This window comes from Myotis daubentonii, chromosome 3, assembly GCF_963259705.1.
Source record: "Myotis daubentonii chromosome 3, mMyoDau2.1, whole genome shotgun sequence".
Taxonomy (NCBI): Eukaryota; Metazoa; Chordata; class Mammalia; order Chiroptera; family Vespertilionidae; genus Myotis; species Myotis daubentonii.
In genome coordinates, this window is record NC_081842.1 from 66,405,031 (window position 1) to 66,420,040 (window position 15,010).

The 15,010-nt window shown below is 44.6% G+C and overlaps 1 protein-coding gene across 12 annotated transcripts in view; it reads left to right on the forward strand.

Moving 5' to 3' along the window:
- Positions 1–15,010, forward strand: part of ZBTB20 (zinc finger and BTB domain containing 20) — a 919,384-nt gene that overhangs the window by 837,754 nt on the left and 66,620 nt on the right. For all 12 annotated transcript variants that reach the window (XM_059687788.1, XM_059687786.1, XM_059687787.1 and 9 more), the window contains 2 exons: positions 8,817–8,980; positions 9,358–9,545. In XM_059687788.1, the coding sequence (XP_059543771.1) occupies positions 8,970–8,980; positions 9,358–9,545 (199 nt within the window). In that variant the 5' untranslated portion in view covers positions 8,817–8,969. The remainder of the gene's footprint in view (positions 1–8,816; positions 8,981–9,357; positions 9,546–15,010) is intronic.

Here is a 15,010-nt window from a genome sequence, read left to right on the forward strand (position 1 = left end):
CTTTCCTTGCCCGTTTCTATCTGTTGTCTGAGTATCTCTGTGCCTGTGCTGTTGCCTCCTTGTTACTCTCGGGGACCAAGGCCACATCTCTCAGCCTTTGTATCTAGCTCAGCTCTGCCGTCTGAATGCATAGCTCTGTGTACTGGGTTTAGTTCCCTCTGTAACAGGCATGTATGTAGGAGCAGTACAGCTCTTTCAAGGCACGGTACAGAAATATGTTGGAGTAGGAGGTAGGATGCCTATAGGAAGACACTGATGAGAGATTGATATAAAGTATTCATTAATCATTGCTAAAAATAACAGATGAATATTTGGGGTTATTTTATTTTCTTCTTACTAGAAAAGCCAGGCATTTACATTATTTAGAGGCTATGCGTGCAAAGTAACCTAATTTCACACTTTGAAACAAAAACTTACTCTATGTGTCACAGTCACAAATTCTCCTATATGGTGTGAGGCAGGTGATGGGATAATATTTTCCAGGCATCTCTGTTAGTGGAAAATGGTAAGCCTGGTAGGCTAACGCCCCTCCTAGGCTTCAGGTAGGATTTTCACATTTTCATTTTCTATGTCTTTATAGCTATTCTGGCAAATATCAAACCCAAAGGGATAAAGCCAGAGGTTTTTGTCTTGTCTTGTTTTGTGTTGTGTTGCTTTATACCTTGAATGCTTTGCCACCTGAATTGTGATTGATGGTAGCGGACGTGCAGGTGACAGGCAGGCCACCTGCCCGAATGGAGAGGGAGCCATCGGAGGGCTCTGCAGTACAATGGGGTCAGGTGACTAGGGACTGAAGATGTGACACCAGATCAAACAGAGTTCTTCATTTCCTACCTATGCAAGGAACATACTTGTGTGAGCACCTTCCTTCATCCTCATGTTCCAGTGCAAGGTGTGCCTTAGGATTCCCACATCAGGTGTTTCTCTGAGTTTTTCTCCATCCTGGAATAACTGTGCCAGTGCAGGTAGCACAGCAGTACTGGGACGCAGGCAGGTGTTGAGGTATCTGTATCCTTTGGGAGAGGAGAGCGTCTCCACCACTCCCACCTCCCTGTGCTGCATAGAGCCGAGATCCAGACCCAGAAATCAGGACCTAAGGTTTCATGAAAATCGCCAGGCAGCCCCCAAGTGAGCGTCTGTTTCTGCCACTGAAAGTATTTCACCTGAGCAGAAAGCCAGCGCCTGCTTTCACATTTCACAGGTCCTAGAGAACGGACAGATTGGGTCCCATTCTTGCAGCCTGTGCTTTTCAGAAACTCAGCTCCCTCATATATGAAAGAGAAATAATGACAAAACTTAGAGTGACCTGCTAGGTGCAAAAAGCAAAAAGGTGATTAAAGTATAAAAATGTGGACTAATTACAAAACTTTGTCCCTTCCTGTGGGTTGACAATACCCTGGGCCAGGTCTCAAGACTTGGGGGTGGGTATAAAGGGGGTGAGTGTTAGATTTTAAAACCTACCCACTCCCACACCACCTGGACGAGCATGCCCAGTGGCCCAGCCTATTTGCCTGGACTGTTGTGAAAATTAAATGAGAGAATGTATATATAGTGTCTGGCCCAACAGAGATGAGTGTATTTGCTCAGTCGACTAAAATTCACTGGACATCTAATATGTGCCAGGCACTCTTCTAGACAACAGAGTTATGGCAGCACACACCAACACCTGCTGTCGTCGAGCTTACACTCAGTTTTCTTCTCCTGTAAATGGCAAGTAGACAAAATAGGTAGGTGGACGCTAAAAGAGAATTGATTCCCTTTTATTTTGTTGTGCCTCTTTCCTTCCAGCAAGTAAGATTGAGAGGCAAAGGGTGAAGAAACGGAGAGGGAAAGAATAGACATGTCTGTTAGTCTCCCTCCATCCCCGATGGACACAAACAAAACCCCAGAACCATTCTCTGCCTTGATTTGTGGCCCAGAGGCTGACCTTTCTGAACTCCGTTGCCCAGCTGTCTTTTCTTCTGGCTTCCTCCTGACTTTGGCCTAAAGGAGAGATCAGCAAGAGGTGTGAGAGTGGGAGGAGAGTGAGGTCACGGCATTATTAACCTAGCCTCCTTCCCAGCCACACCTTTCCTTGCTCCTTCGGGGTAACAGTTTAAAGCTGAGATTTAACAGCTTCCCACAACTGTTAGTCCCTGATGCTCACCATCCCTTGAGGGTCCCTTAACCTCATATGAACCTCAGTATAATCCTCTCATTGAATTCTCTTCAGTTCAAACCTTTGAGTGTACCATCTGTTTCTTGCCAGGATCCTGCCTGATACAGTGGGGGAGATATACACTGAAAAACACTGTATGTCAGCCTTGCCAAGAAAGTTTTAAAAAAAGAGAGAGAATAAAATGTTTTAATCACAAAAACATCTTAAATTGATATGAGAACATTAGACCAAGTAGTGAAAGAGTAAATTGTAAGAACACATGATGAGAGAGTGCCAAAGGTTGGTTTTAATGAATAGACCATGGTGCTCAGGTTTGATGGGCTTCCATAGGCCAAGGGTAGCCTGTTCAAGCCTCAGCGTGAAGAATAGCTCTTGGTACAGCAGCAGCAGGACCAATGTGAGCAGACAGGAGGTGTCAGGAGGGTAATACAGTGAGATCATAGCGCTCAAGAGGAGGTGCTTGTCCCAGCATTTTTTCCACCTTTGCTACAATTACAGCCCATTTGCCTCTGCCCAAATCTATATATTAAAAAAGATTACTGAACAAAAAAGATTACTAACATAAAGGAAGTGCTCTGTTATAGCAGAAAAGACAGAACCATAGAAATGACACTCTCTGTGAAAAGAGCTACCATCACTGGGCACTGACCATATGCCAGGATGTGCCACCCACTTGACATGAATTATCTCATTTCTCACATCAGCCCTAGAAGGTATTATTATTATTTCTACTTTTTCAATGAAGAAACAGAGGCCCAGAGAAGCAGAGTGGCCTGTCTAGAGCACACAGCTACGAGGTGGTAGAACACAATCCTGCCACCAACTCTCACTGGATGCCTTGTTTCCACCTGCCCTTTGCCCCCAAACCCAAACATTCCCTAAGCCTTCCCCCAAGGCACTGTTGGGAAGGAGCGTAAGGAAATGGTTACCAGTCCAAAAAGATTGGGGGGGGGGGGGGCATCACTGGTCTAAATTATCATGATCTAATGACTGAGTAATTATTCATCCAGAGGAGGTTCTCACTAATTCTTTCCGATCCAAGCAGACTGGTGAGTGGAAGGCACGCTTAATGAGCGGGAGAGGGGGAGCCTGGCGGAGAGAAAATTGGGAGAGGGAGATAGAAGAGAGCACTCTGCTCTCCAAAGCCCCTGGAGACTGATAAGAGCTCACACAGATAAAATATTTATTTTCCATATGTTGTAGAAAGCACTGCCATCACTGTATGTGCGCAATGTGTGCGAAGAAGTGTGAGATGTATACGTGAAATGCCGCCTCTCTGGTTAATTTCCATGCATTTCACATGCATGATACCTACATCTCATCAATATGTTTTAATGCATATTTCCTTCCACATACAATATGGTCTAGTAAGGAAAGAGCCAACTCCTCCACAGCCTTTCTCACTGCTATGTTTCAGTCCAAAACTTGTTGCCAGGGCCAGCACAGTGAGAGTTAAAAACCAGAAGGGCCCGCTGGCTAACCCAATTGCCAGTCACCTTAGAATGCCTTCCCAGCCTTGAAGCAGTCTTTTTCTCTTAACAGAACTGTTTGCAGTGGGAAGATCAAATGGTTTTGTTCTCCTTGGACAATTGGGAGATATTCAGTCAGGGTGTCAGAACTAACCGTTGAAAGGCAGGTGCCTGCAGCCACACTTTTTTTTTTTTTTTTAAATGCAGAGCTCCCACCAGAGTGGCGGGAGGAAGTGCACAATGATTGGTCTGTTTCTCAGTGGAAGTGTTCAGGGTACACCCAGTTTTGCTTTGCATATATTTACAAAACATCTGCCCTTTTCTTGTTCTTAAATCCTTCCCCCTCACCAGCCTCCTTTCCCCTTTCTCCCAGTTTCTTTCTTTGTTATTGTTGGCTTGTCTAACTTTTTCATTGGAGCTTTCATTTTCCGGTTGAGGGGCGACTTCATCAGAGTGTATAATTTTAACACTGGGAGGGAGGAAAGGAGGGAGAGAGAAAAGGGGAGTGGGGTAGGGGAGAGAGAGAGAGAGGGAGAGAGCGCTGAAAAGAAAGAAAGAGGCCTAGCGGCCAGAGCTTGGCAAAGCAACCTTTGGCATGGTGACCAGGAGAGGAAGGTTCTGGTCTGGTGGGGAGGTGCCTCTCCAAAAGGCTGCCAGGAGCCAGCCAGTGTGCTGCTGCCCTCTAATGGCTCCGGGCAGGAATGCAGAGCCACAGGGGCTGAAAGAGACTGGTCCTCAGATGTGCTGTTTGTATAATTATTTTTCACACAACCAAAGAAGGTATTTTAAATGAATTACTATAGGACTTGCTCTTCCCTTCTTAATAAACTATTAATTGAAAAAATAGGGTCAGAATAACCCACCTGGGCATTTGTAGACATAGACTGAGGCTAGATTTCAGTGTTACTCAACTCTGGGAAAAGGAGTCCAGAAGGACTTTCGGAGAAGGTGGGATGGGAATGAACTGCTTCTGAGAACACTGAGTGGCTCTCTGCTCTCTGGCAGCTGGGAAACAGCCTAATGGCATACAGACAAGCAAAGTGATATTAGGCAAATGGGGGTATGAACCAATTAAGGTTCAGTTTTCAATACTTTCTGTTCATAGAGATGACCCCAATGCCTCTTTGTTTTGAATGTACCCCAAAGGTGATCTTTAAGATAACAAGTAGGAGAGTGTGGTGCAAGATATCAGGTAGGAAGCTGGGTGAAATCTAGGGAAGGAAGCAAGGGCATTTATCCTATCTAATAAAAGAGAAACATGGTAATTGGCGTACGACCGCTACCCTTCCCATTGGCTAATCAGCGAGATATGCAAATTAACTGCCAGCCAAGATGGCAGCCAGCAGCCAGGCAGCTTGAAACTAACATGAGGCTTGCTTGCTTCAGTGACGGAGGACTCCAACGTTTCCCGCCTGCCGCTGCAGGCCTCTGAGCTGCAACTCTAAGCAACTATGTAACAAATATAGAAGCTAAACAAAACCCCAGAAACCTGCTTTAGTCACCAGGCTTCAGCCAGCAGGATCACAACATTGTAAGCAAAGGCCAGAAACCTACTTTCAGCAGTGGAGACCTAAAAGCTGGAGCCAAGCCTCAAAGCTAAAGCTGGCCCAGAATAAAAAAAAAAAAAAAAAAGAAAAAAAGGAGCGGTTGGGAGCTTCAGTCACCCCCAGCCTGAAAACAGCCCTCAGCCCCTCACCCAGACTGGCCAGGCACCCCAGTGGGGAACCCCACCCTGATCCAGGACACCCTTCAGGGCAAACCAGCCAGCCCCACCTGTGCACCAGGCCTCTATCCTATATAGTAAAAGGGTAATATGCCTCCCAGCACCGGGATCAGCGTGACAGGGGGCAGTGCCCAAACCCCATGATTGCCTGCGGCTCTGTGTGTGACAGGGGGTGGGGCCACAACCTCCCTATTGGCCCTGCTCTGTTCATGACAGGGGAAGGTGCCCCAACCCCCTGATCAGCCCTGCTCTGTGCGTGACAGGAAGGAGCTCCCCAACCCCCTGATCGGCCCTGCTCTGTGTGTGACAGGGTACAGCGCCCCAACCCCCCCCCCATGGGCCCTGCTCTGTGTGTGACAGGGGGCGGGGCCACAGCCTCCCCATCAGCCCTGCTCTGAGCCCGACCAGGGACTGCACCTAGGGATTGGGCCTGCCCTCTACCACCCGGGAGCAGGCCTAAGCCAGCAGGGCATTTTCTCCCGAGGGGTCCCAGACTGGGAGAGGGCACAGGCCAGTCTGAGGGACCCCCCTTTCCCCCCCGAGTGCACAAATTTTTGTGCACCGGGCCTCTAGTATAAAGAATAATACAATTTGTGCAATCATAAAAATAAAAGAGTAATGTTGGGCATATGCTCATTTTTGAAAGAACTTCCTTAATTCTGAAAGCTCACATCTGAAATAGTGTAGGCCTTACTAAGAGCAGCCAGGATAAATATTTTTTCTGTTGTGATTGTCATTAGTATTTCATCCCTGTATTTAAATGAATCGTGAGGAGCAGCCTAACTTTAGTGAGCAAAATGTCCCTACTCCTACCGAGTGCCCTTCATGGATTCAAAGTAAAAGCAGCCATTCAAGGTAGATTTCACTGCTGTATAAAGAGTAGCAAACTTAATTGGGATTCAGACTATGACTATTCTCAAAATATACTTTAATTTCTTCACCATTTCATTCTATCAACAAGTATATATTGAATTATGCTGTGTCTAACCTATTGGCTTAACAGTACACACTAGACAGCAAACACTGGGAAGGTAGAAACCAGGCTTGTTCTATTCCCTAATCCACGCTGGCACACCATAGCCACATAACAAGTATTTGGAAAATGAATACATGAATAAATGAATGGTGGGAGGGAAGGAAGAGGGGGAAAGTGCATGAACACAGAGAATTCAATAATAACAAGGACATTTCCTAACCCTCAGAGTTTACAGTGTCCTAGAGGAGGGATAATCTATATATATAAAAGCCTAAGTGACTGTCTGACCATCCGACTGGTAGCTATGACACACACTGACCACCAGGGTGCAGACACTCAACACAGGAGCTGCTGAGCTGCAGTGTCTTGGCAGCAGTGGTTCTCAGGTGATGCACCTGGAACCAGAGAGGAGGGAGCCCAATTCTGGGGTGCGTCACCCAAGAACCGCCCTCTCGCAATCCAGGGCCCCTCGGGGGATGTCGGAGAGCTGGTTTCGGCCTGATCCCCACAGGCCAGGCCGAAGGACCCCACCAGTGCACGAATCCATGCACCAGACCTCTAATAAGTACATAATTGCAGCAAAATTGAGTAAGTAAAATAAAATAAGGAAAAAGTGTTCGGTGTTTCAAAGAAAGATAGGAGGCAGAAGAATTTGAGAGACAGAGGGTGAGGTCTTATCGGACAGAGAGAAATCAAGACAGTTATAAGATGGAGACAACATTTAATAAATATAAAGGGTAAATAGGATTTCAATATAGTTGAAATAGGGGCATTCAAAGCAAGAGAAATAACTTGACCAAGGATGAAGATTCCCCAGGACGTTCTGGAAATATTCACAAAATTTGAGAGTTCAAGATGGCCAACATATAGGGCATGTGAGCTAAGGTAGAATAGGGTCAGGCTGATGTGGTCACCTCAGATTTAGTGAATGTCAAGAAGTGAGACTAGGAGTCAAGGAGAATAGAGAGCCAGGAAGTGAGCAACAGCCCAAATAAAAGGTGTTCGGGCAATTGCAATGGAAATGGAATGGAAACACGGATGATAAAATATAAAGGAAGCAGAACTGTCGGGACTTGATGAGTTGACTTTAAGGCAGAGGAAGGTGTGTGACCCTGGGGTTTCCAACCTGGGCACAGACAGCAGTAATAGAAATAAGGACCTTAGAGGAGCTGCTGGTTTTCTTAGGGAAAGAAAGGAGTTGGGGACCTCATTAAACTAAAACCTAGAAACCTGGTTTTTGCAGGTCCATGTAGACACTCAGAATCTGGGGGTTAGTTCCACAGTCACCCACTCAACAAACAGTGGGTAAAGCGCTACAATTTGTCCCTTCTCTTACATTGGCTTCCTCCATCCTGAAAAATATGTCTGAAAGCTTCCCTCTGTTTTCATCCATGCCACCCCACCTCTGCCTCCTGCCCTCTGGAAAAGCAGATTTATTTCACAGCCAACTGGACCAGAAACACAGTATGCTAATCAGAACACCATATTCTGTGAGGGCAGATTTAACTGCCCCGCACAGCAAATCCCAAGAGAAGATATTCTGAGTAACAAGTTCATTGCTATGCTTATAGAAATAAGGAAAGCATGGAAACTGGACTTACAACAGGGTATGTACCACACATGATCTTCGACCAAAAAGAAAGCACTTTCTCTGGTCACCATGCATATAGTTCTAGAAGCACAGAGCCAAGGAAATTGGGGAGAATTTTCAGGGTATGATTAATAATTCAATTTGACTGAGGCCTAGGGTATGTGCAGTCTAAGTTAAGCATTTATTTGTTTATATCAGTTGCATTGTCCAAGGGAGTGAAGACTGGACTTGATCAATAACTTAGCTCTTTTGCTTCCTATTCCTGACCCCAAATAACTATTAGCAATAATTACTTTCTAATTCCCTTTACCAATCTCTTCATCACATCTCAGACACCCTGTCACATTCCTATACCAAGAGTCATGAAGCCCTGGCCAGGTTGCTCAGAGTGTCATCACAGTAACACCAAGGTAGCAGGTTGGATCCTTGGTCAGGACACATACAAGAATCACCCATGAATGCATAAACAAGAGGAACTACAAATCGATGTTTCTCTCTTTCACTCTTGCTCTCACTTTCTAAAAATCAATAAGTAAACTTGTTAAAAAGCAGTTCATGCACTAAATAAAAAAGGAGGGCGGGGGAAATCTCAAGCTTTGGGTGAGTAATGAGTTTGGAATAGAGGATCTCCAGTGACACCTTCCCCCTACCTATGGAATCTAAGTCTTCTTTTCACTGTCCATTTGCTATCTTAACAAAAACCTCCATCACTAAACCTCCAAACCTCTCTCATCTGTACAGCCTGAACATTTAGATTGTGATTTGAAATTATGTATTGATCTAAAATAAAACCTAATAAAACTGCAAAAAAGTTGAATGTTCATAATGTGTTCCATGAAGAGAAATTAAAGCTGGAAGGAACCTTTAAGGCCTTCTAATCCAAGCCCTTTATTTTACAGATGAGGAAACTGAAGCCCAGAGAGGTGAAGTGAGGTGCCCAAGGCCACACAGCAAGTTAGAGGCACAGCTAGTACGATAGCTCAAGTCTCCTGACTCCCAGTCCAGTGCTCCTCCCATTACTCCACGAGTCCTGTCTCTAAGCTTCCTGACAAATGCTAGAACGGTAAACCTCCACTAGTATTTTTCCAGACCATGTTAAAACTCTGAAGGGGGAAAAGGATGCCTTCTTGGATAATGTCAGCCATACGTAGCTCAAGCTGTCTAAAGTTCCGGGACAGGGTCTTTTTATGCAGCCAACGGAGTCCAAATGTGGTGCTGTTTGCTTGGCCCATATGCTTTCATGTGTTCCCAGTTAGGCCATTACTGGAGGGAAAAGAAAAAGAAAAAACAAGAATCAGCTTGTTTTAAAACAAGGGACATACTGGACTCCCTCCCATCCCCCCTCAAAAAAAAAAATCAAGTTATCTTTAACAGATTCTAAAAATGCCTTTTCCCAAATATGCATTCAGTTCCTTCAAAGGGCCCTTTGTTTATTTTCAGGAAGAAACCCAAGACAGCTGAAAACCAGAAGGCATCTGAGGAGAATGAGATTACTCAGCCGGGTGGATCCAGCGCCAAGCCGGGCCTTCCCTGCCTGAACTTTGAAGCTGTTTTGTCTCCAGACCCAGCCCTCATCCACTCAACACGTTCACTGACAAACTCTCACGCTCACACCGGGTCATCTGATTGTGAGTACACCAGTACAGTGGCGCTGTCTCTCGGGGCGTGGAGTGGGCTTCTCCCCTGGCTCTGGCTCTGGCTCAGTCGCCTTCAGAGCAGGCTGTTTCCATTCGGTCTAAAGTAGCCAAAAATCACTTGCCACCATTTTGTTTCAGCCAACATCTCTATTTTCAAAACGGGATGTTAAAACCAGGTGACCAGCCATTTGGCCTCAAAAGGATGATTAATTACACAGAAACTACATCATCTCCCATAACATTAACTCAAAAAAAGAAGTTGTGAAGTTGTGTAGCTAATTCTTTTGTCCCCCGGATCGGAATAAGGGCACTTTCCACCTTGACTTAATTGAGCAGCCAAATGTGGATCTCATACGGCCAGTTAGATGCAAGGAAACATCCATTTTGAAATTACTTAACACAAATCAGCTTTGCATTAGTTATTGGAGTCTCATGTAGCTTGGCTGAATTTCTGTCTTTCCAGTTTTTAATTTATTTTTGAAGTGGTTAAAGGATAGCATAAATTTACAGAGGAAAAGAGAATGGCTTCCAAGAATTCAGAAGCCACCCAGGCCTCACGTAGCCAATAGAAACTCAGGTTAAAAATATTTTTTAATTAAAAAAACTGCCTACAGGCTAAATTTGGAAATGGGCAGCTTAATGAGATCGTCGCTATTAAAATCACTCCATTGCTGTTTATTTTTGCTGTCTTCTCACTAATCTGGGAGTCACTTGTTTAAATTCTATTTTAAGAAAGTTGATAAATCACATTTAGGAGACTTCTTTCTCTTTTTGCAATGTAACCCAATACGTGAAAGAGAAAGATATATGTGTGTTAACAAAGGAAAGTAATGGGAAAACTTTGGGTTCCAATCCCAAAGAATATTCCTTTTAGTCTTGAAGTACCTAACAACTATTCTGATCTTATCTCCATTAGGGAAATCTGGTAACAGGCAAACAGCTGGCGTATTCTTCTTTAAAATGACAAAAAAAAAAAAAAGTCTTATAAAAAAAAAAAAAGACTCCATTTATTCTGTCCACAAAGACAAAAATTATTAATTAGGAAATGACATTCTAAGTTTCCTAGTGTCATTATTCTGGCAAAACAAATGCAAAATTCTGCAAAGAGGGCCAGAGGTGAATTCATTCCTGCAAGAGATTGCATTCCTTCCTTGCTTCATCATAATAGTCTCTAGATAGAGGGACAAGACCCAGGGGTGGAGTTGGGGTGAAGGAAGATGGTTCTGAGACCACACTCCAGCTGCCCCGAGAAAATGAAATCCAGATCTCCACAGCCAGAGTAATTTGTACAGAGTGGCCGCCTCTCTGGAGAAACCTGGGGGTCAGAAGCGGGGACTGTGTTCTGCTGGCCATTGTAATAGGAACATCCTTGGCCCTTCTTGCCTGGCAGTCTCCAGCCCAATAGTAATTACAGGAAGGATTGGAAAACAGTGTGGCACAGTGCCCGTAGACATGTGCACACTGTCCCGGCCTACTAGGAGGGTAGCCTGTTCCTGTGGCCAAAGGCCTGGAGCCCTGCGTGCAGACCTTCCCGCCTGTCTTGCTGCCAGACCTTGTGGGAAGATTACATAGAATGGCCTTCAACCAGAAATCCCCTGTTGCAGCAAAGTGTTTTTCTAACTAGAGGAGGCACTGAGCTCCATTTATTGTACTTTCCTATAAGCATCCTCTGAGCAGGCCTTGGCGTTACCACGGGAGATGTGCAAGGAACTGAACAAGCATGGTAGCCGTACAGTTCCCTGCGGCGAGGAGGCCAGTCAGTAGGGTGTCCGAACAGGGAGGAGAAACCTAATCTCCAGCTGTTTGAAGTCAGTTTGATTTTGCCATTAAGATGTGAAAGTCTTTTCTGCTCCAACCTGTTGTTTAATTGATTCTACTTTTCTCCAAATATATTCGGATCGTAGTTTGTCCTGAGTTGAGCTTACACTTCGAAGACAATTGTTTTTAGGAAGAATTCGCAGAAATCTGGCCATTTGGAGAGAAGATAGGAAAGAGGTTTATTTTAAGCTGTTAAACTTTTGGGTATTCTTCTTGCTTTCAAGAGGATTTTTTCTTTTCTTTTTACTTTCAAATGTCATTCTTTCCTTAGATTAATTTAAAAGCCTAATTTCTTTAAGGTGAAATATTCAGTTCCTATTTAGAACTAACAGATTTGGGGCATTTATAAACAGTGCCCTTGACTTGTTATCTCTTTAATTTTGGAAACATCCGCCAGCATGTGGAATGCCCAGCTTGCACAGGTGCCTGAATTTTTACAGTACTGTTTCATTTGTCATGTGTTTAGCAAAATGATTCTTAGTCATGCTTTAATGCCCATTTCCTGTCAGTCAGTATAATTCTTCCCAGTGTACAGATGAGAAAACTGACAGACAGATGAATGACTTGCTCATAATTAACTCATTCAGATACTGAGGGATGTCTGTGGCTTTGTTCTCACTGTGGGCAGCCTGGATTCTTTGTTCCAAGCCTAGAGATGGCATTCCAGGCTGTAAACGGGCATCTTGAAAATGTGCAATTACTCATTTTGGTGAGTGGGTTATAAAACACGATATATAAACATCCCCACAGAAGAAGTCAGCTCTGAATATGGACCAGTAAGGGTGGGTAGGCCACAGCGTCATTGCCTCTGAAGGGCACAGGCCAAATTGTAGAGGGAAGAGGATAAGTAAGTCTGACCCCTGACATTCTCAATTGACTATGTAACCTGCCCAGCCACTTCAGATTTGGCCAAAGATCCCAGCAATGTTCAAACTAAGAAGGAATATGGTTGAGAAGCGCCTTCTGTTGTGAGATGATGATGTTAAATTAGTCCTAAGGTTACTATTACCCACACTAACAATTTCCTTTAGTATACTCCTCCATTACCTCCTAGTTTGTCACCTCTTTACCTTTCAAACTCAGATGATGACAATGGAAGGCACTGAGATAAGGTTTGAAATGGATACAAAACTGAATAGGCTCTCCCTTCAAATGCTGAAACAGGACTAAACCACATCAGGAGAGCAGGCGAGGCTCTCTAAGTGAAAGACCTTTCTTGTCAAATAGCAAGCTGTAGCCTAGCACAGTCATGTACACGTGACAGAGGCCACCCGAACTATCACTTGCATATTTCTCCCATATCACTTGCCCCAAAATAAGCGCCCCCTTGAAGGAGTGGAGGGGTGCCTCTTCCCTGGGTCAGTGCTCCCTGCTTTTGACTGTAGGCCCAGGATGCTGTTGTCTTTCTTTTGTTGGGAGCTGGCATCCGTGGTTGCTTACCTTCCCACGTTTTGCACTGGTCTCATCAAACTGCCTTACTTTTGTGTGTCCTTGACAAGATGCACTTACGCATTCACAGTTTTTGTTTATTTTTAATTTAACCTTTGCACATTACCAAAGTGTTGTGTGGGTGGGGTTAACTTTAGCTCTGCAGGTAGCATGACTTGCTGGGGCCAAACGCTGGCCAGGAGACTCCTGGGCTCGTCCCTCTCTTTCCTGCCATCCACCTCCATTGGCCTTCCTACCCCCAGCCCTTTGCTTCACCAGTCCAAGTTCCCGAGATTAAAATTTTTAGTACACTTGGTTCAGTTTGAACTTTTAAGCAATTTTTTTAGAGGACAAAACAAAGGATTTTTTATGGCAAGCTTCATTAATGCCACATTAAGGCTGACATTTTAATTACCCCAAAGTCAGGAAATGCAAAGTCCGGGTTCCCACAGCAACAGAAACTGTCCCCCTAAGTGCCGGCCTCACAGCAGATTCTTTCATCTCTGATTACACAGCGCGGGGCGCAGGGCCATTGTTTTTATCCACACGCGGACAGGCGCGCAGCTGATGGCCTTTGTTTTCTTCCTGTAACTACAGTTGAGGATATGGGTCGTTAGCCTCCCGCCCAGACCATCTATATGTATGATCCTGGAGCGGAGGCCGTTACAGCCCGCATGTGCACACGGTCGGAATTAAAGTTGCTGTGGGAACATTAACGCTGATTTCCGGACTTCCGTGCCAATCACATTTAAACCATAATGCTGTAATTTTTGGCATGTAATAAATGTGCATTTCATGTACACAGACAGAAAGAAGCATAAAATGTATTTTAAAGAGCAATTAATTACTAACTTTGTGATTAAAAAACATTTGGTGCATGTTCCTTCCCATTTAGCATCAGCTGCTGGTCTTAGCCAGGCCTAATAGATGACATACTGTGTCTCATCCTGTATCTCAGATGTACTTACTGTATGTTCCTGTTCTTCTAGATAATTAATTCCCTTAGTAAAGCTGTAGGGGGAAAACAACATAGAAGGAATATGCAGGCATGTAAATAGGGTAAAGGATATTTAGAAGGAAATGATCCATTTCTGCAAATAAACCTCTTAGTCCCTGATAGAAAGCCAGAAATCTGCTAAGTGGGCGTAGACTAAGGTTCCTGGCCACCTCAGAGCATCTGGTCTGGGCCATAGAACAACGAAAGCTGATTTCCCCTGGAATTCCGGCCATGCCCAGTGGGGGGTGATTTTGCTCCTAATAACTATTCTGACTTCAGGCAAAAGCGTTATTTTACTCTGCAACAACTTTTCAGTTTATATTCAAACTGAAAAAGAAAGATTGTAGGGAATCAAGTAAGGTACGGGTTTTGCTGGAAAACTCACAATTTAGAGGGTAGCATTGTGTCCTTCGTTTAGATTTGAATCCGGTTGACCTATTTGTGTTGGAGAAGGAAGTGTTTCAAAATCACTGACCAAATTTGCGAGCAAAAGGAATTGGTAGCAGTACTCGAAGGTGCAGTGTTGTAAAGGGCAAATGCTTGGGCACTTACTCGGAAATGAGACAGACTTTTACGGAAAGGATGTGTAGCTTAAACTCTCAGGTAAAGCTTTAAGGTTTTCAGCTCTAAGGGGAACGTGCCCATGAGGAATCGGAACCTCGGTTCTTGCTCTTTAGTCACTACCTCTCCTGCTGCCGTTTCCTTTTGCTCAGTTCGGTTGCATGTGGTAGTTACCCTCTGAGACAGACACTTCAGTTTACAGGGCTCTGACTCACTCTCGCTCTGGCTGTCTGTATGTGTGAACGTGTGTCTGTGTGAGTGAAAACTGCTCCAGCAAGTTTGAAGGTCTCTTTGGCACATCTGACTGCGTGTTCAGAAAGTTTCCAATCAGAAAGCTGATTCAGTGTAAAACCTTCCAAAAACTTCCAGACGCACCTGCTCACATGAAAAGATTGGGTTCCTGCGAAGGGGTGGGGGAGGGGCGCTTCGAAGGCGGTGTTTAGGACTGAAGAGCTCTTTTTGGAGTGCCAAAAAAATGGAAAACATTTGCCTCCCCCCCCCAAAGAAAACCTCCACAAATGCTCAAGATATATAATCAAACAGAATCTTCATTTGGATTCAGATGCATGCATCTCAGCAGATGTGACTAAACTGACTGGAATCCCCCAGGAGCAGCTGAACTGGATTCGGTATGTCTTGATAACTCAACGAG